The sequence below is a fragment of the Stegodyphus dumicola genome, chromosome 7, assembly GCF_044657685.1.
Source record: "Stegodyphus dumicola isolate Sdum_Otavi_A_Nest chromosome 7, ASM4465768v1".
In the NCBI taxonomy this organism is placed as follows: Eukaryota; Metazoa; Arthropoda; class Arachnida; order Araneae; family Eresidae; genus Stegodyphus; species Stegodyphus dumicola.
The window spans coordinates 90,639,707-90,664,523 of record NC_140774.1 but is presented as its reverse complement, the minus strand read 5'-3'; the positions used below and the strand labels follow the sequence as shown (position 1 = coordinate 90,664,523).

Genomic DNA, 24,817 nt, shown 5'->3' with positions numbered 1-24,817 from the left:
GCGTCTTTAGAGTTGTTGAAAACAGAGGTGCCGAAACATTGCTAGAAATCATTAAAGAGAATATTCTACCAGGATCGATTATTATATCCGATTGTTGGAAAGCGTACTACTGCCTCGAGTTCGAAGGGTATGCGCACCTGAAAGTCAATCATAGCTTGAGTTTTAAAGATCCAGAAATGTGGTGCGCAATGCCGAGATTGTGCAATTCTGGGATGTTTTTTTAAGTGAAAATAGATCGATGTGCACATGGGAAAAGCCAATGTGGTGCGCAATGCCGAGTTTGTGCAATTCTGGGATGTTTTTTTAAGTGAAAATAGATCGATGTGCAAATGGGAAAAGCCAATGTGGTGTGCGATGTCGAGTTTGTGCAATTCTGGGATGTTTTTTTAAGTGAAAATAGGTCTATGTGCACATGGGCAAATCCAATGTGGTGCGCAATGCCGAGTTTGTGCAACTGTGGGATGTTTTTTTAAGTGAAAATAGGTCGATGTGCACATGGGCAAATCCAGTGGGGTGCGCAATGCCGAGTTTGTGCAACTCTGGGATGTTTTCTTAAGTGAAAATAGATCGATGTGCACATGGAAAAAGCCAATGTGGTGCGCAATGCCGAGTTTGTGCGCGATGCCGAGTTTGTGCTATTCTGGGATGTTTTTTAAGTGAAAATAGATGGATGTGCACATGGGCAAAGCCAATGTGGTGCGCAATGCCGAGTTTGTGCAACTCTGGGATGTTTTTTAAGTGAAAATAGATCGATGTGCAAATGGGAAAAGCCAATGTGGTGCGCAATGCCGAGTTTGTGCGCGATGCCGAGTTTGTGCAATTCTGGGATGTTTTTTAAGTGAAAATAGGTCGATGTGCACATGGGCAAATCCAATGTGGTGCGCAATGCCGAGTTTGTGTAACTCTGGGATGTTTTTTTAAGTGAAAATAGATCGATGTGAACAAGGCCAAAGCCAATGTGGTGTGCGATGTCGAGTTTGTGCAACTCTGGGATGTTTTTTTAAGTGAAAATAGATCGATGTGCACATGGAAAAAGCCAATGTGGTGCGCAATGCCGAGTTTGTGCGCGATGCCGAGTTTGTGCTATTCTGGGATGTTTTTTAAGTGAAAATAGATGGATGTGCACATGGGCAAAGCCAATGTGGTGCGCAATACCGAGTTTGTGCAACTCTGGGATGTTTTTTAAGTGAAAATAGATCGATGTGCACATGGGCAAATCCAATGTGGTGCGCAATGCCGAGTTTGTGCAACTCTGGGATGTTTTTTTAAGTGAAAATAGATCGATGTGCACATGGGAAAAGCCAATGTGGTGCGCAATGCCGAGTTTGTGCAAATCTGGGATGTTTTTTTTAAGTGAAAATAGATCGATGTGCACATGGGAAAAGCCAATGTGGTGCGCAATGCCGAGTTTGTGCAACTCTGGGATCTTTTTTTAAGTGAAAATAGATCGATGTGCACATGGGAAAAGCCAATGTTGTGCGCAATGCCGAGTTTGTGCAATTCTGGGATGTTTTTTAAGTGAAAATAGGTCGATGTGCACATGGGCAAATCCAATGTGGTGCGCAATGCCGAGTTTGTGCAACTCTGGGATGTTTTTTTAAGTGAAAATAGATCGATGTGCACATGGGAAAAGCCAATGTGGTGCGCAATGCCGAGTTTGTGCAATTCTGGGATGTTTTTTTAAGTGAAAATAGATCGATGTGCACATGGGCAAAGCCAATGTGGTGTGCGATGTCGAGTTTGTGCAATTCTGGGATGTTTTTTTAAGTGAAAATAGGTCTATGTGCACATGGGCAAATCCAATGTGGTGCGCAATGCCGAGTTTGTGCGCGATGCCGAGTTTGTGCAATTCTGGGATGTTTTTTAAGTGAAAATAGGTCGATGTGCACATGGGCAAATCCAATGTGGTGCGCAATGCCGAGTTTGTGCAACTCTGGGATGTTTTTTTAAGTGAAAATAGATCGATGTGCAAATGGGAAAAGCCAATGTGGTGCGCAATGCCGAGTTTGTGCGCAATGCCGAGTTTGTGTAACTCTGGGATGTTTTTTTAAGTGAAAATAGATCGATGTGCACAAGGCCAAAGCCAATGTGGTGTGCGATGTCAAGTTTGTGCAACTCTGGGATGTTTTTTTAAGTGAAAATAGATCGATGTGCACATGGAAAAAGCCAATGTGGTGCGCAATGCCGAGTTTGTGCGCGATGCCGAGTTTGTGCTATTCTGGGATGTTTTTTAAGTGAAAATAGATGGATGTGCACATGGGCAAAGCCAATGTGGTGCGCAATGCCGAGTTTGTGCAACTCTGGGATGTTTTTTTAAGTGAAAATAGATCGATGTGCACATGGGAAAAGCCAATGTGGTGCGCAATGCCGAGTTTGTGCAACTCTGGGATGTTTTTTTAAGTGAAAATAGATCGATGTGCACATGGGAAAAGCCAATGTTGTGCGCAATGCCGAGTTTGTGCAATTCTGGGATGTTTTTTAAGTGAAAATAGGTCGATGTGCACATGGGCAAATCCAATGTGGTGCGCAATGCCGAGTTTGTGCAACTCTGGGATGTTTTAAGTGAAAATAGATCGATGTGCACATGGGAAAAGCCAATGTGGTGCGCAATGCCGAGTTTGTGCAACTCTGGGATGTTTTTTTAAGTGAAAATAGATCGATGTGCACATGGGAAAAGCCAATGTGGTGCGCAATGCCGAGTTTGTGCAACTCTGGGATGTTTTTTTAAGTGAAAATAGATCGATGTGCACATGGGAAAAGCCAATGTTGTGCGCAATGCCGAGTTTGTGCAATTCTGGGATGTTTTTTAAGTGAAAATAGGTCGATGTGCACATGGGCAAATCCAATGTGGTGCGCAATGCCGAGTTTGTGCAACTCTGGGATGTTTTAAGTGAAAATAGATCGATGTGCACATGGGAAAAGCCAATGTGGTGCGCAATGCCGAGTTTGTGCAATTCTGGGATGTTTTTTTAAGTGAAAATAGATCGATGTGCACATGGGCAAAGCCAATGTGGTGTGCGATGTCGAGTTTGTGCAATTCTGGGATGTTTTTTTAAGTGAAAATAGGTCTATGTGCACATGGGCAAATCCAATGTGGTGCGCAATGCCGAGTTTGTGCGCGATGCCGAGTTTGTGCAATTCTGGGATGTTTTTTAAGTGAAAATAGGTCGATGTGCACATGGGCAAATCCAATGTGGTGCGCAATGCGGAGTTTGTGCAACTCTGGGATGTTTTTTTAAGTGAAAATAGATCGATGTGCACATGGAAAAAGCCAATGTGGTGCGCAATGCCGAGTTTGTGCGCGATGCCGAGTTTGTGCTATTCTGGGATGTTTTTTAAGTGAAAATAGATGGATGTGCACATGGGCAAAGCCAATGTGGTGCGCAATGCCGAGTTTGTGCAACTCTGGGATGTTTTTTTAAGTGAAAATAGATCGATGTGCAAATGGGAAAAGCCAATGTTGTGCGCAATGCCGAGTTTGTGCGCGATGCCGAGTTTGTGCAATTCTGGGATGTTTTTTAAGTGAAAATAGGTCGATGTGCACATGGGCAAATCCAATGTGGTGCGCAATGCCGAGTTTGTGCAACTCTGGGATGTTTTTTTAAGTGAAAATAGATCGATGTGCACAAGGCCAAAGCCAATGTGGTGTGCGATGTCGAGTTTGTGCAACTCTGGGATGTTTTTTTAAGTGAAAATAGATCGATGTGCACATGGAAAAAGCCAATGTGGTGCGCAATGCCGAGTTTGTGCGCGATGCCGAGTTTGTGCTATTCTGGGATGTTTTTTAAGTGAAAATAGATGGATGTGCACATGGGCAAAGCCAATGTGGTGCGCAATGCCGAGTTTGTGCAACTCTGGGATGTTTTTTTAAGTGAAAATAGATCGATGTGCACATGGAAAAAGCCAATGTGGTGCGCAATGCCGAGTTTGTGCGCGATGCCGAGTTTTTGCTATTCTGGGATGTTTTTTAAGTGAAAATAGATGGATGTGCACATGGGCAAAGCCAATGTGGTGCGCAATGCCGAGTTTGGGCAACTCTGGGATGTTTTTTTAAGTGAAAATAAATCGATGTGCAAATGGGAAAAGCCAATGTGGTGCGCAATGCCGAGTTTGTGCGCGATGCCGAGTTTGTGCAATTCTGGGTTGTTTTTTAAGTGAAAATAGGTCGATGTGCACATGGGCAAATCCAATGTGGTGCGCAATGCCGAGTTTGTGCAACTCTGGGATGTTTTTTTAAGTAAAAATAGATCGATGTGCTCATGGGAAAAGCCAATGTGGTGCGCAATGCCGAGTTTGTGCAACTCTGGGATGTTTTTTTAAGTGAAAATAGATCGATGTGCACATGGGAAAAGCCAATGTGGTGCGCAATGCCGAGTTTGTGCAACTCTGGGATGTTTTTTTAAGTGAAAATAGATCGATGTGCACATGGGAAAGCCAATGTTGTGCGCAATGCCGAGTTTGTGCAATTCTGGGATGTTTTTTAAGTGAAAATAGGTCGATGTGCACGTGGGCAAATCCAATGTGGTGCGCAATGCCGAGTTTGTGCAACTCTGGGATGTTTTTTTAAGTAAAAATAGATCGATGTGCACATGGGAAAAGCCAATGTGGTGCGCAATGCCGAGTTTGTGCAATTCTGGGATGTTTTTTTAAGTGAAAATAGATCGATGTGCACATGCGCAAAGCCAATGTGGTGTGCGATGTCGAGTTTGTGCAATTCTGGGATGTTTTTTTAAGTGAAAGTAGGTCTATGTGCACATGGGCAAATCCAATGTGGTGCGCAATGCCGAGTTTGTGCGCGATGCCGAGTTTGTGCAATTCTGGGATGTTTTTTAAGTGAAAATAGGTCGATGTGCACATGGGCAAATCCAATGTGGTGCGCAATGCCGAGTTTGTGCAACTCTGGGATGTTTTTTTAAGTGAAAATAGATCGATGTGCACATGGAAAAAGCCAATGTGGTGCGCAATGCCGAGTTTGTGCTATTCTGGGATGTTTTTTAAGTGAAAATAGATGGATGTGCACATGGGCAAAGACAATGTGGTGCGCAATGCCGAGTTTGTGCAACTCTGGGATGTTTTTTTAAGTGAAAATAGATCGATGTGCAAATGGGAAAAGCCAATGTGGTGCGCAATGCCGAGTTTGTGCAATTCTGGGATGTTTTTTAAGTGAAAATAGGTCGATGTCCACATGGGCAAATCCAATGTGGTGCGCAATGCCGAGTTTGTGCAACTCTGGGATGTTTTTTTAAGTGAAAATAGATCGATGTGCACAAGGCCAAAGCCAATGTGGTGTGCGATGTCGAGTTTGTGCAACTCTGGGATGTTTTTTTAAGTGAAAATAGATCGATGTGCACATGGAAAAAGCCAATGTGGTGCGCAATGCCCAGTTTGTGCGCGATGCCGAGTTTGTGCTATTCTGGGATGTTTTTTAAGTGAAAATAGATGGATGTGCACATGGGCAAAGCCAATGTGGTGCGCAATGCCGAGTTTGTGCAACTCTGGGATGTTTTTTTAAGTAAAAATAGATCGATGTGCAAATGGGAAAAGCCAATGTGGTGCGCAATGCCGAGTTTGTGCAACTCTGGGATGTTTTTTTTAAGTGAAAATAGATCGATGTGCACATGGGAAAAGCCAATGTGGTGCGCAATGCCGAGTTGGTGCAACTCTGGGATGTTTTTTTAAGTGAAAATAGATCGATGTGCACATGGGAAAAGCCAATGTTGTGCGCAATGCCGAGTTTGTGCAATTCTGGGATGTTTTTTAAGTAAAAATAGGTCGATGTGCACATGGGCAAATCCAATGTGGTGCGCAATGCCGAGTTTGTGCAACTCTGGGATGTTTTTTTAAGTGAAAATAGATCGATGTGCACATGGGAAAAGCCAATGTGGTGCGCAATGCCGAGTTTGTGCAATTCTGGGATGTTTTTTAAGTGAAAATAGATCAATGTGCATATGGGCAAAGCCAATGTGGTGCGCGATGCCGAGTTTGTGCGCGATGCGAGTTTGTGCAATTCTGGGATGTTTTTTTAAGTGAAAATAGGTCGATTTGTACATGGGCAAATCCAATGTGGTGCGCAATGCCGAGTTTGTGCAACTCTGTGATGTTTTTTTAAGTGAAAATAGGTCGATGTGCACATGGGCAAATCCAATGTGGTGCGCAATGCCGAGTTTGTGCAACTCTGGGATGTTTTTTTAAGTGAAAATAGATCGATGTGCACATGGAAAAAGCCAATGTGGTGCGCAATGCCGAGTTTGTGCGCGATGCCGAGTTTGTGCTATTCTGGGATGTTTTTTAAGTGAAAATAGATGGATGTGCACATGGGCAAAGCCAATGTGGTGCGCAATGCCGAGTTTGGGCAACTCTGGTATGTTTTTTAAGTGAAAATAAATCGATGTGCAAATGGGAAAAGCCAATGTGGTGCGCAATGCCGAGTTTGTGCGCGATGCCGAGTTTGTGCAATTCTGGGTTGTTTTTTAAGTGAAAATAGGTCGATGTGCACATGGGCAAATCCAATGTGGTGCGCAATGCCGAGTTTGTGCAACTCTAGGATGTTTTTTTAAGTGAAAATAGATCGATGTGCACATGGGAAACGCCAATGTGGTGCGCAATGCCGAGTTTGTGCAACTCTGGGATGTTTTTTTAAGTGAAAATAGATCGATGTGCACATGGGAAAAGCCAATGTGGTGCGCAATGCCGAGTTTGTGCGCGATGCCGAGTTTGTGCAACTGTGGGATTTTTTTTAAGTGAAAATAGATCGATGTGCACATGGGAAAAGCCAATGTTGTGCGCAATGCCGAGTTTGTGCAATTCTGGGATGTTTTTTAAGTGAAAATAGGTCGATGTGCACATGGGCAAATCCAATGTGGTGCGCAATGCCGAGTTTGTGCAACTCTGGGATGTTTTTTTAAGTGAAAATAGATCGATGTGCACATGGGAAAAGCCAATGTGGTGCGCAATGCCGAGTTTGTGCAACTCTGGGATGTTTTTTAAGTGAAAATAGATCGAGGTGCACATGGGAAAAGCCAATGTTGTGCGCAATGCCGAGTTTGTGCAATTCTGGGATGTTTTTTAAGTGAAAATAGATCGATGTGCACATGGGCAAATCCAATGTGGTGAACAATGCCGAGTTAGTGCAACTCTGGGATGTTTTTTAAAGTGAAAATAGATCGATGTGCACATGGAAAAAGCCAATGTGGTGCGCAATGCCGAGTTTGTGCGCGATGCCGTGTTTTTGCTATTCTGGGATGTTTTTTAATTGAAAATAGATGGATGTGCACATGGGCAAAGCCAATGTGGTGCGCAATGCCGAGTTTGGGCAACTCTGGGATGTTTTTTTAAGTGAAAATAAATCGATGTGCAAATGGGAAAAGCCAATGTGGTGCGCAATGCCGAGTTTGTGCAATTCTGGGTTGTTTTTTAAGTGAAAATAGGTCGATGTGCACATGGGCAAATCGAATGTGGTGCGCAATGCCGAGTTTGTGCAACTCTGGGATGTTTTTTTAAGTGAAAATAGATCGATGTGCACATGGGAAAAGCCAATGTGGTGCGCAATGCCGAGTTTGTGCAACTCTGGGATGTTTTTTTTAAGTTAAAATAGATCGATGTGCACATGGGAAAAGCCAATCTTGTGCGCAATGCCGAGTTTGTGCAATTCTGGGATGTTTTTTAAGTGAAAATAGATCGATGTGCACATGGGCAAATCCAATGTGGTGAACAATGCCGAGTTAGTGCAACTCTGGGATGTTTTTTAAAGTGAAAATAGATCGATGTGCACATGGAAAAAGCCAATGTGGTGCGCAATGCCGAGTTTGTGCGCGATGCCGTGTTTTTGCTATTCTGGGATGTTTTTTAAGTGAAAATAGATGGATGTGCACATGGGCAAAGCCAATGTGGTGCGCAATGCCGAGTTTGGGCAACTCTGGGATGTTTTTTTAAGTTAAAATAAATCGATGTGCAAATGGGAAAAGCCAATGTGGTGCGCAATGCCGAGTTTGTGCAATTCTGGGTTGTTTTTTAAGTGAAAATAGGTCGATGTGCACATGGGCAAATCGAATGTGGTGCGCAATGCCGAGTTTGTGCAACTCTGGGATGTTTTTTTAAGTGAAAATAGATCGATGTGCACATGGAAAAAGCCAATGTGGTGCGCAATGCCGAGTTTGTGCGCGATGCCGAGTTTGTGCTATTCTGGGATGTTTTTTAAGTGAAAATAGATGGATGTGCACATGGGCAAAGCCAATGTGGTGCGCAATGCCGAGTTTGTGCAACTCTGGGATGTTTTTTAAGTGAAAATAGATCGATGTGCAAATGGGAAAAGCCAATGTTGTGCGCAATGCCGAGTTTGTGCGCGATGCCGAGTTTGTGCAATTCTGGGATGTTTTTTAAGTGAAAATAGGTCGATGTGCACATGGGCAAATCCAATGTGGTGCGCAATGCCGAGTTTGTGCAACTCTGGGATGTTTTTTTAAGTGAAAATAGATCGATGTGCACAAGGCCAAAGCCAATGTGGTGTGCGATGTCGAGTTTGTGCAACTCTGGGATGTTTTTTTAAGTGAAAATAGATCGATGTGCACATGGAAAAAGCCAATGTGGTGCGCAATGCCGAGTTTGTGCGCGATGCCGAGTTTGTGCTATTCTGGGATGTTTTTTAAGTGAAAATAGATGGATGTGCACATGGGCAAAGCCAATGTGGTGCGCAATGCCGAGTTTGTGCACCTCTGGGATGTTTTATTAAGTGAAAATAGATCGATGTGCACATGGAAAAAGCCAATGTGGTGCGCAATGCCGAGTTTGTGCGCGATGCCGAGTTTTTGCTATTCTGGGATGTTTTTTAAGTGAAAATAGATGGATGTGCACATGGGCAAAGCCAATGTGGTGCGCAATGCCGAGTTTGGGCAACTCTGGGATGTTTTTTTAAGTGAAAATAAATCGATGTGCAAATGGGAAAAGCCAATGTGGTGCGCAATGCCGAGTTTGTGCGCGATGCCGAGTTTGTGCAATTCTGGGTTGTTTTTTAAGTGAAAATAGGTCGATGTGCACATGGGCAAATCCAATGTGGTGCGCAATGCCGAGTTTGTGCAACTCTGGGATGTTTTTTTAAGTGAAAATAGATCGATGTGCTCATGGGAAAAGCCAATGTGGTGCGCAATGCCGAGTTTGTGCAACTCTGGGATGTTTTTTTAAGTGAAAATAGATCGATGTGCACATGGGAAAAGCCAATGTGGTGCGCAATGCCGAGTTTGTGCAACTCTGGGATGTTTTTTTAAGTGAAAATAGATCGATGTGCACATGGGCAAATCCAATGTGGTGCGCAATGCCGAGTTTGTGCAATTCTGGGATGTTTTTTAAGTGAAAATAGGTCGATGTGCACATGGGCAAATCCAATGTGGTGCGCAATGCCGAGTTTGTGCAACTCTGGGATGTTTTTTTAAGTAAAAATAGATCGATGTGCACATGGGAAAAGCCAATGTGGTGCGCAATGCCGAGTTTGTGCAATTCTGGGATGTTTTTTTAAGTGAAAATAGATCGATGTGCACATGCGCAAAGCCAATGTGGTGTGCGATGTCGAGTTTGTGCAATTCTGGGATGTTTTTTTAAGTGAAAATAGATCGATGTGCAAATGGGAAAAGCCAATGTGGTGCGCAATGCCGAGTTTGTGCAACTCTGGGATGTTTTTTTAAGTGAAAATAGGTCTATGTGCACATGGGCAAATCCAATGTGGTGCGCAATGCCGAGTTTGTGCGCGATGCCGAGTTTGTGCAATTCTGGGATGTTTTTTAAGTGAAAATAGGTCGATGTGCACATGGGCAAATCCAATGTGGTGCGCAATGCCGAGTTTGTGCAACTCTGGGATGTTTTTTTAAGTGAAAATAGATCGATGTGCACATGGAAAAAGCCAATGTGGTGCGCAATGCCGAGTTTGTGCGCGATGCCGAGTTTGTGCTATTCTGGGATGTTTTTTAAGTGAAAATAGATGGATGTGCACATGGGCAAAGACAATGTGGTGCGCAATGCCGAGTTTGTGCAACTCTGGGATGTTTTTTTAAGTGAAAATAGATCGATGTGCAAATGGGAAAAGCCAATGTGGTGCGCAATGCCGAGTTTGTGCAATTCTGGGATGTTTTTTAAGTGAAAATAGGTCGATGTTCACATGGGCAAATCCAATGTGGTGCGCAATGCCGAGTTTGTGCAACTCTGGGATGTTTTTTTAAGTGAAAATAGATCGATGTGCACAAGGCCAAAGCCAATGTGGTGTGCGATGTCGAGATTGTGCAACTCTGGGATGTTTTTTTAAGTGAAAATAGATCGATGTGCACATGGAAAAAGCCAATGTGGTGCGCAATGCCCAGTTTGTGCGCGATGCCGAGTTTGTGCTATTCTGGGATGTTTTTTAAGTGAAAATAGATGGATGTGCACATGGGCAAAGCCAATGTGGTGCGCAATGCCGAGTTTGTGCAACTCTGGGATGTTTTTTTAAGTAAAAATAGATCGATGTGCAAATGGGAAAAGCCAATGTGGTGCGCAATGCCGAGTTTGTGCAACTCTGGGATGTTTTTTTTAAGTGAAAATAGATCGATGTGCACATGGGAAAAGCCAATGTGGTGCGCAATGCCGAGTTTGTGCAACTCTGGGATGTTTTTTTAAGTGAAAATAGATCGATGTGCACATGGGAAAAGCCAATGTTGTGCGCAATGCCGAGTTTGTGCAATTCTGGGATGTTTTTTAAGTGAAAATAGGTCGATGTGCACATGGGCAAATCCAATGTGGTGCGCAATGCCGAGTTTGTGCAACTCTGGGATGTTTTTTTAAGTGAAAATAGATCGATGTGCACATGGGAAAAGCCAATGTGGTGCGCAATGCCGAGTTTGTGCGCGATGCCGAGTTTGTGCTATTCTGGGATGTTTTTTAAGTGAAAATAGATGGATGTGCACATGGGCAAAGCCAATGTGGTGCGCAATGCCGAGTTTGGGCAACTCTGGTATGTTTTTTAAGTGAAAATAAATCGATGTGCAAATGGGAAAAGCCAATGTGGTGCGCAATGCCGAGTTTGTGCGCGATGCCGAGTTTGTGCAATTCTGGGTTGTTTTTTAAGTGAAAATAGGTCGATGTGCACATGGGCAAATCCAATGTGGTGCGCAATGCCGAGTTTGTGCAATTCTGGGATGTTTTTTTAAGTGAAAATAGATCGATGTGCACATGGGAAACGCCAATGTGGTGCGCAATGCCGAGTTTGTGCAACTCTGGGATGTTTTTTTAAGTGAAAATAGATCGATGTGCACATGGGAAAAGCCAATGTGGTGCGCAATGCCGAGTTTGTGCGCGATGCCGAGTTTGTGCAACTCTGGGATTTTTTTTAAGTGAAAATAGATCGATGTGCACATGGGAAAAGCCAATGTTGTGCGCAATGCCGAGTTTGTGCAATTCTGGGATGTTTTTTAAGTGAAAATAGGTCGATGTGCACATGGGCAAATCCAATGTGGTGCGCAATGCCGAGTTTGTGCAACTCTGGGATGTTTTTTTTAGTGAAAATAGATCGATGTGCACATGGGAAAAGCCAATGTGGTGCGCAATGCCGAGTTTGTGCGCGATGCCGAGTTTGTGCTATTCTGGGATGTTTTTTAAGTGAAAATAGATGGATGTGCACATGGGCAAAGCCAATGTGGTGCGCAATGCCGAGTTTGGGCAACTCTGGTATGTTTTTTAAGTGAAAATAAATCGATGTGCAAATGGGAAAAGCCAATGTGGTGCGCAATGCCGAGTTTGTGCGCGATGCCGAGTTTGTGCAATTCTGGGTTGTTTTTTAAGTGAAAATAGGTCGATGTGCACATGGGCAAATCCAATGTGGTGCGCAATGCCGAGTTTGTGCAACTCTGGGATGTTTTTTTAAGTGAAAATAGATCGATGTGCACATGGGAAACGCCAATGTGGTGCGCAATGCCGAGTTTGTGCAACTCTGGGATGTTTTTTTAAGTGAAAATAGATCGATGTGCACATGGGAAAAGCCAATGTGGTGCGCAATGCCGAGTTTGTGCGCGATGCCGAGTTTGTGCAACTCTGGGATTTTTTTTAAGTGAAAATAGATCGATGTGCACATGGGAAAAGCCAATGTTGTGCGCAATGCCGAGTTTGTGCAATTCTGGGATGTTTTTTAAGTGAAAATAGGTCGATGTGCACATGGGCAAATCCAATGTGGTGCGCAATGCCGAGTTTGTGCAACTCTGGGATGTTTTTTTAAGTGAAATAGATCGATGTGCACATGGGAAAAGCCAATGTGGTGCGCAATGCCGAGTTTGTGCAACTCTGGGATGTTTTTTTAAGTGAAAATAGATCGATGTGCACATGGGAAAAGCCAATGTTGTGCGCAATGCCGAGTTTGTGCAATTCTGGGATGTTTTTTAAGTGAAAATAGATCGATGTGCACATGGGCAAAGCCAATGTGGTGAACAATGCCGAGTTAGTGCAACTCTGGGATGTTTTTTAAAGTGAAAATAGATCGATGTGCACATGGAAAAAGCCAATGTGGTGCGCAATGCCGAGTTTGTGCGCGATGCCGTGTTTTTGCTATTCTGGGATGTTTTTTAAGTGAAAATAGATGGATGTGCACATGGGCAAAGCCAATGTGGTGCGCAATGCCGAGTTTGGGCAACTCTGGGATGTTTTTTTAAGTGAAAATAAATCGATGTGCAAATGGGAAAAGCCAATGTGGTGCGCAATGCCGAGTTTGTGCAATTCTGGGTTGTTTTTTAAGTGAAAATAGGTCGATGTGCACATGGGCAAATCGAATGTGGTGCGCAATGCCGAGTTTGTGCAACTCTGGGATGTTTTTTTAAGTGAAAATAGATCGATGTGCACATGGGAAAAGCCAATGTGGTGCGCAATGCCGAGTTTGTGCAACTCTGGGATGTTTTTTTAAGTTAAAATAGATCGATGTGCACATGGGAAAAGCCAATGTGGTGCGCAATGCCGAGTTTGTGCGCGATGCCGAGTTTGTGCAACTCTGGGATGTTTTTTTAAGTGAAAATAGATCGATGTGCACATGGGAAAAGCCAATGTTGTGCGCAATGCCGAGTTTGTGCAATTCTGGGATGTTTTTTAAGTGAAAATAGGTCGATGTGCACATGGGCAAATCCAATGTGGTGCGCAATGCCGAGTTTGTGCAACTCTGGGATGTTTTTTTAAGTGAAAATAGATCGATGTGCACATGGGAAAAGCCAATGTGGTGCGCAATGCCGAGTTTGTGCAATTCTGGGATGTTTTTTAAGTGAAAATAGATCGATGTGCATATGGGCAAAGCCAATGTGGTGCGCGATGCCGAGTTTGTGCGCGATGCGAGTTTGTGCAATTCTGGGATTTTTTTTTAAGTGAAAATAGGTCGATTTGTACATGGGCAAATCCAATGTGGTGCGCAATGCCGAGTTTGTGCAACTCTGGATGTTTTTTTAAGTGAAAATAGATCGATGTGCACATGGGCAAAGCCAATGTGGTGCGCAATGCCGAGTTTGAGCAATTGTCTGATTTTTCTTTAAGTGAAAATAAATAAATGAGCACAAGGACACCGAGTTTGTGGAATTCTTTAATGTTTTTCGAGCGAATAATGATCGTTGTGTAAAAGGGAAAACGAGGTTGTGCGTGATGTCGAGGAGTAATGTGACTTTATTTATGTGCAATGTTTAACATATCGTTTGTGTATTTTAAATTTATATTGTTGTTTTAGTTGTGAATTATATTTAAGACATAATTTTTCATTTAAATTGTAATTTTAATTTTTTGTTTTTTGATATGTTTATAACGCTTTCCGATTTACGATATATATGGATAGTCCGACGATCAACTCAACAGTAGCAAAACTGTAAACTTTAACCCTTGAAGTAACGTTTACCTCATATTTTAATACGTAGTGTTTGGTATCGTAATTGCAAATAATATGTGTGTGTGTGCGTATGTGAAGCATTGCTTAGCGTTCCAAGTTTGTAGTATTTATTTTATTATATTATTTTCTTTCATTCTGAGAAATTAGATTTTTTTATTTATTAATGCGTAGAATTCTAGCATGCCTGCACAGAATATAGCGTGATTTAGGAATTTTAAGAAACTGATATGAAAGCTGTGTAATGATGTTCATATGCAATAAAAAATATTCTTTTTTTATTAACGTAAAGTTTAAAATTTTTAGAAATAATGAAAATTGTCTAATTATTGGTATGTAAGGAATTATGTCGTTAAGTAGCAAGAAGGTAATTTGTAAAAATGATAAAATTGAAATGTTCCACAATATGAATTTAAATTAAAAAAAAATAGTTTATTTGTATAAATAAAAAAAATTAATAAAAAAAAATAATAATTTAATATTGAAGCTCTACAACTATTAAAGACTGCGACGTTGTTTATCGTTTTAATAATTGGTAGAATTCGCTCACTGTATCATGGTAATTTTATAAACGATTTATTATACTTATTATCAGTAACGCCTAAACTTAAATGTTATAAATGTAAATTAAAAGTAAAGAATTTGATATTAATTTACAATAATAAACAATTTATTATTGTTATTTTTAAGAGAAAATAGAAAGTACACGTAGTGTAAATGCGAGACTACATTGTGACGTCATAAGCTTAGTCCCACCCATTTAATGACGTCACGCAGCTTCTCATACTGAACTTTGTTGATGCAGCCTATTCTGCGCTTTTACCAAATGCAAAATTAAATTGTATTTTAAGTTTTAACAGCCATAAATAATGTTTAAAACATTAGATTAAATTTACACATATAAAAACCAATTACTTTTAAAGTAAGGTGACGTCATTGATTACATCATCCACAACATAAAATATGATAAACAATAAAATTTTTATTTCAAATAAAAATGCAAAATTAAATTGATTTTTAATATTTAGAAGCCATAAATAATATTTAAAAAACGGAATTTATGCACAATAAAACACATTATTTTTTAAATAAAATAACAACAAAGTATTGGTTACCATAAATAACTTATCCAGCAATGGGTTTACCATAAGTTGTATTACTTGCTAAAAGAAAAATCGCCAAAATCCATGCAACCGTCTACCAAAGTAGCATCAAAAGAAGCAATCAATCCGAGAAGAAATGGCTGCGACTTGTTTTGTAAATGAGGCGTAAAAGGTTACCAGCGAGAATATTCTGTTTGGCATCACTTGTATCATTTTTGGCAACTTTATCTCTTGTGCCAGCAAAATGAAAAAGTACCTATATTTCTTATATAAAATGTACACTAGATTTTAACATAATGCAAACTATTAATTTTCTTTTTATACCAATTAAAAAATAAGTCAGAAAATTAATGGCATTTTGTGAAAATTAGTGCTAAGCATAAAATTGAAGTTTTGTAAATAAAAAAAAAAAATGCACATAAAAGTCGAAATTGATAACAATGCAAAATAAAGGTGAGTACAGTCAAAAGTCGTTAATCCGGACTCGTCAGGACTACGGCGATTCCGGATTATAGATCATCAGTTTAAATCTGGTAAGATGGCATGCAGAAATTATAAAATTAAAAATACGAAACCGTAATTTATGAAATAAAGAACAATTATGATCTAAATAGTATCAAAATTTACAAAAAAAAAAAAAAAAAAAAAAAAAAACTAATATTTATTTGATTACTTTATTAAACATTTCTTTCAATGTAAGTTGTTTAAGTTGCTTCGTTTTATGTAATAATACTATACTTTCTCTTTAATTCTATAAACAGACATAATTTCTTGTTCAGTTACAAAGTTCCGCTGTTCAAGTCCTATAATTTCTGTGTCGAGAATACCGACTAATTTGTCAATCGAAATTTTTTTGTTTTCAATAACCTCTGTGTCACTTTCTTCACTATCTGAAGCGAATTATAATGATGAGGAATTTGATTTAAATCATATCAAAGACAAGAGTACATCGAGATGAAATACTACATTTAGTAAGGAATTATAAGCCAAATAAAATAAAAACATCTGTCCTGAAGATAAGGATAGTGCTGACAGATCAACTTCCAATTCATTGCGCACACATGCATAAACGCTTATGCGCATGCATCAATGCGACGCATGCGCAGAAAGTTTGTAGCTTTGAGGTCCGGATTATAGATAATTCCAGATTATGGGTGTCCGAATTAACGACTTTTGACTGTATTTATTAACTTAATAAGCCTCATGTATAACTAATGATGTAGAAAACAAACATATGAAGTTAAATTATCTATATAAATTGTTAAAAAATACATAAAACTCCTATATATATTTCAGTTAATAGTTTGGTTAATCTTTGGATTATGGTAACTTGCCGATTTTTTGGCGACCAACCCTGCTACAGCAACCTGTGTACATGGATAAAGTCAAGAGTGTGCGCAATGCCCTTTTTGTGCAATTCTGGGTTGTTTTTTAAGTGAAAATAGGTTGACGTGTACATGGATACCGTGCATGTGCAATTGTTAAAATTGCAGCAAGCAATTTGCGATTCTGCACTTTCTGCCAATTTTGCACCTAATCTTCGTCATGATTACGCACTTTTGTTCCATAAAAGTTCTAGCATAAGCGTAATTCAGCTAGCAGATTGTTGGAAAAAAATTTTGAGGAAAAAAAAAAAAAATATGCCTTTACTTCGTGGAAACAAAATGGCGTCCAAACAAAAACTAGCAGGATGCTGTAGCACAGTTGGTCGCCAAAAAATCGCCAAGTTGCCATAATCAAAAGATTAACCGTTTAACTTAATGGCATTTATGACATGATAAATATTTTTTGGGGATATAAATTACTTAAAATGCATTTTTATGATCAACTTCACTTTATGTAATAGTTTCAATAAATAACACGTGTATTTAATATAAAATGTGAATATGATGTAATCTTGCAGCTTCTTCCTCTAACTATTTTAGATTTATTTTTTTTCTCTGTGAATGAAATTTAACTATTTTATCATATAAATGACGTACTACTCCTAAAAAAAAAATTAACTGGAAAACCAACCGATCACTTGTATGTATAGTACAGTTTAGTATATATATTGTGATGTACAGCATATACAAAAAATTATTTGGATAGCCAAATAAGGCAGCTTCATTATATTTATGATGATCTGATATACATCCAGTATACTGTAAAATAAAAAAATCCTTTGTTCATATACTAATGCCTTACATACACAAAATATGGTACTCGTGTACTATCACAAACATCTTAATAGAAATCGATAAAGCTTCAGAATAAAACAACCCTTAACCATGAGTATAACAATTATTCAGACAACCCATGTGCATGATAAATATTTAGCTTCCAACATCAACATTTGCATATATGCATTCTTTTTGTCATATTACAAATACAGTCAAAAGTCGTTAATTCGGACACGCATGATCCGGACCTCAAAGCTAAAAACTTTCTGCGCATGCGCCACATTGGCACATGCGCATAGGCGTTTATGCATGCACGTAAGACCTTTACAACTGCGCATATGCGTGTGCGCAAGTGCAGAATACGTTTTTGGGTGCACGTTTTATTTAATTTTAGCTTATAATGGACGGTATAAGCTAAAATTATCTAATTATCTATTTCAGTTAATGTTGCTGATTGCGTTGTTCCTTAATCTTATTATTTTTTGCAGACTGTAAGAGCAATTTTATAAAAGTAAACTTGAACTTTCGATTATGTCAAATAGAATTTCCGATGCTGGAGCTCCCAAAGGATCTACAAAACGAAAGTATGTTTCGATGTCCATCAAACAAAAAGTGGAATTGCTGCAAAAAATGGATAAAGACATGAAGGTGACAGAGAGGTTAGTGAAAACGAAAAAATTTCGATTGACAAGTTAGTCGGTATTCTCGGCACAGCAATTACGGGACTTGAACAGTGGAACTTTGTAAGTGAACAAGAAATTATGTCTGTTTATAGAATTAAAGAGAAAGTACTATCACATAAAACAAAGCAACTTAAACAACTTACATTAAAAGAAATGTTTAATAAAGTAGAGAAATAAATATTAAGCTTTTTTTTTGTAAATTTTGATACCCTTTAGATCATAATTGTTCTTTATTTCATAAATTATGGTTTCATATTTTGAATTTTAGAATTTCTGCATGCCATCTTACGCGATTTAAACTGATGATCTATAATCTGGAAAAATCGATAATCCGGAATCGCCGAAGTCCAGATTAACGACTTTTGACTGTATTACATATATGGAAAAATTATCATAATTTTATGGGGAAATTATGATTATTTTTGTTCTAAACTCAATTTTAAAATTTGTGCTTGATAGATTTTCCTATAGCTGGAATAGATTATTTTTCCATGAAATCGATAAAGAAACAATGCTTCAAATTTTTTCTAAAAGTAAACGCTATGAAACTTCCACCAAAACAAAAAGAAAACCCCATTTGAAATAGGTTAACTGATGGTCTTTTGAAATATTTAGTTGAAATATAGACTATATATGTATCTTATGTATAATTTCTTTTAGTAAAAGCAATAGTTCTTTTTCTTCTGCAAAATTCTCCAAACTACATCAAGGTGGCTGTGATAATATGCAAGTACCCAAAATATAAATATTTTGAGATATGTCAAGTGATGCTGAATAAAATTATTTTTCTTGTTGAAAGAAAAAGTCAAGAAATCTGAAACGCTACAGTAAATATATGAATCTGCTCTCTACAAAAAATATGCATATGACTTTTGTGTTACTATTTACATTATTACCCCTTTCATACAGAGGTTTCTCTCGCGTGTGTACGCATGTGTCCCACTAAATGATGCTGTTGCCTGAATGATTTATTACATACATCACACACGTGAGGTTTCTCTCCCGTATGGATACGTATGTGTGCCAGCAAATCAAACTTTCTTATGAATGCCCTGTTACACATATTACAGGTATGAGGTTTCTCTCCAGTGTGGATACGCATATGAACTTTTAAACTGCCTTTATGCTTGAATGACTTGTTACACAGATCACATATATAAAGATCTCTTTCTTTGTGGATACGTAAGTGTTCTACTAAAACGCGCTTTTGTGCAAATGACTTATTACATATATTACATACATGAGGTTTTTCTCCTGAATGCATAGACACATGTTCCATTAAATAACGTTTGTCTGTAAATGATTTGTCACATATAACACATATATGAAGTTTTTCTTCTGAATGTATACCCACATGTGCTGCTAAATTATGTTTTTGTTTATACGATTTATTACAAATATCACATACATAAGGTTTCTCTCCCGTGTGGCTACGCATATGAGCTCTTAAATGATATTTCTGCATGAATGATGAGCTACATATGCTACATACATAGGGTCTTTCTCCTGTGTGAATACGCATATGCATCACTAAAGTCCTTTTTTCTGTGAAAGATTTGTTACATATGAAACATTCATGAAATTTTTCTTGGGTTCTCTCTCTCTCATTCACGAAATTTCCATGAATACGGGTATGCAATATTAAATCATGCTTTTTTGTAAATGACTTGCCACACATATCACATACATGAGGCTTTTCTTGTGTGTGGATGTGAATGTGATCTGCTAAATCTTGCTTTCGTAAGAATGATTTGTTACATATATCACATATATGAGGTTTTTCCCCTATATGGATACGTGTATGTGCTACTAAATCATGCTTCCGCATAAATGGCTTGAAACATGTAACACATACATGAGACTTTATTGCTGAATGGACCTGCATATCTGCTACTAAATTATTTTGTAAAACTATTTCTTACATACGTCCCATACCTTGGATAACTCCGTTTGGCTATTCATATACGTCACTAAATTATTCTTTTCTATGAATGACATACTACATATGTCACAAATATAAGGCTTCCTTCTTGCAGGAATGTGCACGTTTTCTACTACAGATGACTGCTTCCGGTTCGACATGTAAGAATCATGGACAAACACATCTTAATTTCACTGCACTGTAAAATTGTTCAAGGGATCACGTACCCAAAAAAATCACGTACGAATGGCACCATTTTCAATATGCATAGGTAAATCCTTTATCACAAATTAATCTTGGCTTATGACTTCGGGTTCTTTGTAATTATTTGTTTTCAGATTTTAATACAAGCCTGATTTTGATTTCGTGTTTCAAGAGGATCACATAGACAGTTAGCTAATTACGACATGGGTTTTCATCCGCAGAGAACCCGTTGGCGCCGTTGCACATTTTTACTCGCCAGGATGAGCCGAGCCGTAAATGTGATATTTTGTAAACGTGGTTTTTAGAGTATGTAAATTCAAGTTAGCAGACAATTGTAGTAAAAATTCACAGATAATAAGTATGTAGATACGGCATAAATAGCACTGAAGTTTAGTCAGAATGTCCAGTGAAATTGTAGGTTCGTTAATTAAGAGCAAAAGTATTAACAGTATATATAAAGAAAAAGCGTCGTTGAATCATTTCATAAAACGCACGCTAAAACATACCACAATGCGTTTCCATTGCCACTTCAGCAAAAAGAAAATCGCATGGCGAAGAGTTTGACAGATGGCGCTTTATTATTGTAACTGATGTCGCCAGCATATTCACAAAGCCTACAGACCATTTCTATACGGGCTGCTCTTATTGGAGGAAACATCTGCTTGGCGTTCATATTTGGAATAGCGATTTACCGCCCTGTAGGCGTGGTAATTAACGCCAAACAAACGGAAATAGCGTTTATTTCATTTGATATTTTTTTAGTTTATGAATGAAAGCTTAGAAGAATTGTGTGAAATATATTTTAAATAACCTACTAGTCTTATTATTAGTTTATTTGTATTTGAATTTAAACTTTTAAAAGTACGTAATTGTTTTACAAGAATAAGGTGTTTACATGGAGATAGCATATACACTTTTTCGTCATTTCTGTTAGAAAGAGTCTATTGTGTAAATTTCCATGACACATTAAACTATACAAATAAAGGAACATTAAAAAATTAACCAAATGAAAACATTCAGTAAACATTTAAGGACGTCGGATACCTACTCGTTTTACCTAAATTATGAGTAAGTATAACTAAAATTATATTTTATTCCATTATGCGCTATTTCTATTGAAATGCTTTTCGGGATCTTGGGTAGTAATCTTGCTACTGGTACCTACTACAAAGAGTGCAAACCAGTAAATAAAAATGAGAAAAATTAACGTTAACAAAAATAGAAAAAATAAAGGCGTTTAATTTTTAACACCGCACCCGAAAACGAAAAGACAAATAATGACAAAGTCATTTAATAAAGTTAAAATAAAAATTAATCAGTGCAGAGAAGAGTTTATGCGAGCGGGGATAGAACCGGTGACCTTAGAAGTCTGAGAAATTTTCCCGCGATCGTTACCGCTGAGCTGCGGCTTCTCCGGCTAGTTATGTACACTTTTTGGTACATGACGCTCAGATGCAAATTGTAAAGGCGATGAACCAAAAGTCGCCAAGCACTAGATTCTGTAACCCTACGTTTCCTCTTTTAACCAATCGGAGCAAACAGCAGCAGAAACGGTCTGTAGGCTTTGTGAATAAGCATGTCGCCACAAAATAAAAGCACTTCGCATGTTCACTTCTTCGAAAAATCTTATCGTGGTTCTATACAGAAAAAGATTCAATCATTTAGAGAAGGTAGAAAAAAGACAAGAAATTCCCACTAAAGATGAATTCCCCGAATTCATTCAAGCTCCAGCCCAAACTAATCAAGAAATGCCTAAAAAACTTTACAGTGACAAGGTTAAGCAGAAAAACTCGCAGGAAAATTTAGCAGAAATCATTAACGTTTTCAAAGATCAGAAAACCCTTTATCTTATGAAATCAATAACCACAGTAGCTCAGAGAATTAAATCAGCTTGATCAAATATGCAGAAAATTTGTCTAGCTTTTCAAGCCATCGAGATTATTTTGAACTTTGCAGATCAAGATTAATTCGCAACTTCTCTGAATACAAGCATGGCCGAGCTGCAGAAATCTTCAAGTTGCAAATCCTCACATCATGGGTTCCAGCTTTAGCCAAGGCCAACTAGATATCTACCTCTGCATTTTAAATATTTTCAATCCTAATATCTGAAAAGTTATTATTAGTTCGTTGTGAGTAAGTTGGTGTTAAAATACGTTTCTGAAAATTTGTGACTTGTGACGCGCTTTCGAAACGCTTTAAATTACATCAGAGTATAAAGTTTATACAAAGCTGCGGCTACCAGTAACTAACAGCTAGGTTGGAGCTAGCCATGTCAGAAATAGAGATAGATGATTTACGGAAATATCTAGATGAACGGGTTATCCGTAACCTACCGAAGGAAAAGTTTAATGAGATTTATAATCTGGTTATGGAAAAGATACAATTAGAAAAATCAAGTTTGAAAGCAGGACCGGTTACTGAGAGAATTCAGCATATTTCAGAGCAGTTAAGTGATTTCCAGCTAAATATGCAAGCGCAGGAAACCCCTAAAATTAGGAGGGCAAATTCTAAGCTTAAAAAGAAAAACATGGTCGATGAGGACAGATTTATTGCCTCTCACAATACCCTAAAAAGAACGCGATCTGAGACTGAGATAAATGAACCATCTCAGAAAAATAAATTTGCGGATTTACAAGATGACGACAAAATGGATAGTGCAGATACCGAAGGAGAATTTATTGCCCCCAGAAAAACGGCAAACCATATTCCCCCAATCGTGTTTGTGAAGTTGAGCCTCTACCTGATTATTATCTTTATTTTGATGTAATTTAGTAAATCGCGATTGGCAACAGTTGAGTTTTTACATCTACGTTTTCGAGTTTGTTCTATTGTTTATTTTCGTTTTAAGTAATGAGAATAATGACTTTATGAGATGTTTTTCATGAGTGTTTAAGAACTGATGAGTATTATTTTATGCCATTTATGTTCCGAGTATTGCTTTGAGGTGACAAAGCTAAAACTAACACTTAATTAGACTTGTAAATATTATTACAATATTAAATAATATTAAACTGTTTGTGTCGTGAGGAGATGTCTTTCATTGAATAATTGATTGTATACTCATTTTCCATCATAATTCTTCTGATATCGAAGGTAAAATGGGATAGATGAGTTCATTGATGACTGGGATAAGATAAAAGAGAGAATAGAGGAAGATTTAAAAATTAAAAGTTGCAAAGCTGGAATGAAAGGAGATACCCTAACCATTTGAGCAAAAACCCCTGATGATTATAGAGCGATCACAGGCATGTTCGCAAGTGAAGGACTCCCTTTCCACACTTTTAAAATTAACTCAGATAGACTGCTAAAAGCGGTGATAAAAAAGCTACCCAGAACGATGAAAGTAGAGGCTATTGAAAACGAGCTGAAGGAGTTAAAAATACCCGTAGAAAAAGTGAGGCAGCTGACCAGCTATAGGGAAGGTCAGATAGTGAAGCTACCCTTGTTTCTAGTTGAAACCAAGCGAAATGATGGAAAGAAGATTTGGAATTTGGAAAAACTTCGAGGACTTGATGTCGTAGTCAGACAGTACAAGAATAAGCCTGGACCTGTGCAGTGTCACAGGTGCCAGCGTTATGGACACTCCTGAGAGCACTGCCATTACAGAGACCGCTGCATGAAATGTGCAGGCTGGCATGAAACGTTCACGTGCAAAACTCCCAAGGAGAAACTACCGGCGCGCTGTGCGCTCTGTAATGGAAGTCATGTCTCGTCGTACAAGGGATGTGAAAAGTATCCTAAAATCCGAAGAAATGAACCCCAACTCTCAGCGAAAGAGCAGGAAGCTAGATTTAATTTGAATAAAGATGACTTCCGCACCTTGCCGGGTGGAAAAACTGACGAAAACGCCAAAACTTGGCCCAGTTGGGCGAAAGGCGGAAAACCTGAAGAGAACATATTTGATTGGTTCAAAAAGCAGCTTTGCAAAGTGAAGGAACTTTTTACGAAGTTTAAGTCAGCAAAGTCCCTAATGGGTAAAATTGAAGTCGGCATGGAAGCCATCGAATACATTTAAAATATTGAATATGAGTTCAAATAACCATGCTCTTGTGACAAATCTGATCGATGCGACGCATTCTTACTTAAGGATATCCCTTTTCAATGCAAATGGCGTTTACTACAAGAAGCTTGAATTAATGGACCTTTTTATCGGCTCATGATATTGACATTATGTTGATAAGTGAGACTCATCTCAAACCTTGTGATAAGTTCAAAATCCCAGGTTATAGCGTTATTAGAAGCGATAGGCTCAGGACTACCCGCGGAGGTACTGCAGTTGTGATCAAGAATCACATTAAATTCAACACTATCAAGCTCCCGACGACGACGAGATTAGAATACACTGCAATTCTTGCTAGCAGTACGACCAATGAGAATTACCTTATAGTAGCAGCGTACAACCCTCCGCAGGATATCAACTTACAGGACTTAGACATCATAATGTCGACGAATTTCCCTACCATACTTGCGGGTGATCTAAATGCAAAAGATCACTCCTGGGGAACCAGGATAGGTAACAGAAATGGTAGTCTGCTTAAAAACTATATCTATGAAAATAACTTACAGCTAGTCACCCCAAGTTAATACACTTTCTACTGTCGAAGTGGCGGAGACATACTAGATATTGCATTACTTAAAAATATTAGACTCCTGTAACGTACCTGCATTTATCCATGGCAGCCCGAAGGGCTAACACAAAGCATCCGGTGGTTCAGTTTTTCTAATGCTGTTTATTATCCGTTATATTTACATCTTTACAACTGTCCTATTGTTAGGCGGACTACCTTCACAGAAATCATGTTGCCTAATCAAACGATATTTCGTTTCTACTTACATGCATTGCGCTACTGCCAAGCAGCGCCCTCTACTTCTCTCTTTACAAC

General features: G+C 38.9%; 1 protein-coding gene and 1 long non-coding RNA gene across 2 annotated transcripts in view; one reads left to right on the top strand and one right to left on the bottom strand.

Annotated features, from left to right (window-relative positions):
* The first annotated feature begins 13,821 nt into the window (after positions 1-13,821).
* The window catches only part of LOC146996260 (uncharacterized), a 136,787-nt gene continuing 125,791 nt past the window's right edge, over positions 13,822-24,817 (top strand). Inside the window, exon 1 of the long non-coding RNA XR_015042155.1 lies at positions 13,822-13,960. This is a non-coding gene — a long non-coding RNA (uncharacterized LOC146996260). The remainder of the gene's footprint in view (positions 13,961-24,817) is intronic.
* Positions 14,824-20,514, bottom strand: LOC146996261 (uncharacterized). The gene has a single exon (XM_085820576.1). The coding sequence runs from the start codon at positions 19,692-19,694 to the stop codon at positions 18,711-18,713; it is 984 nt and encodes a 327-aa protein (XP_085676702.1). The 5' UTR covers positions 19,695-20,514; the 3' UTR covers positions 14,824-18,710.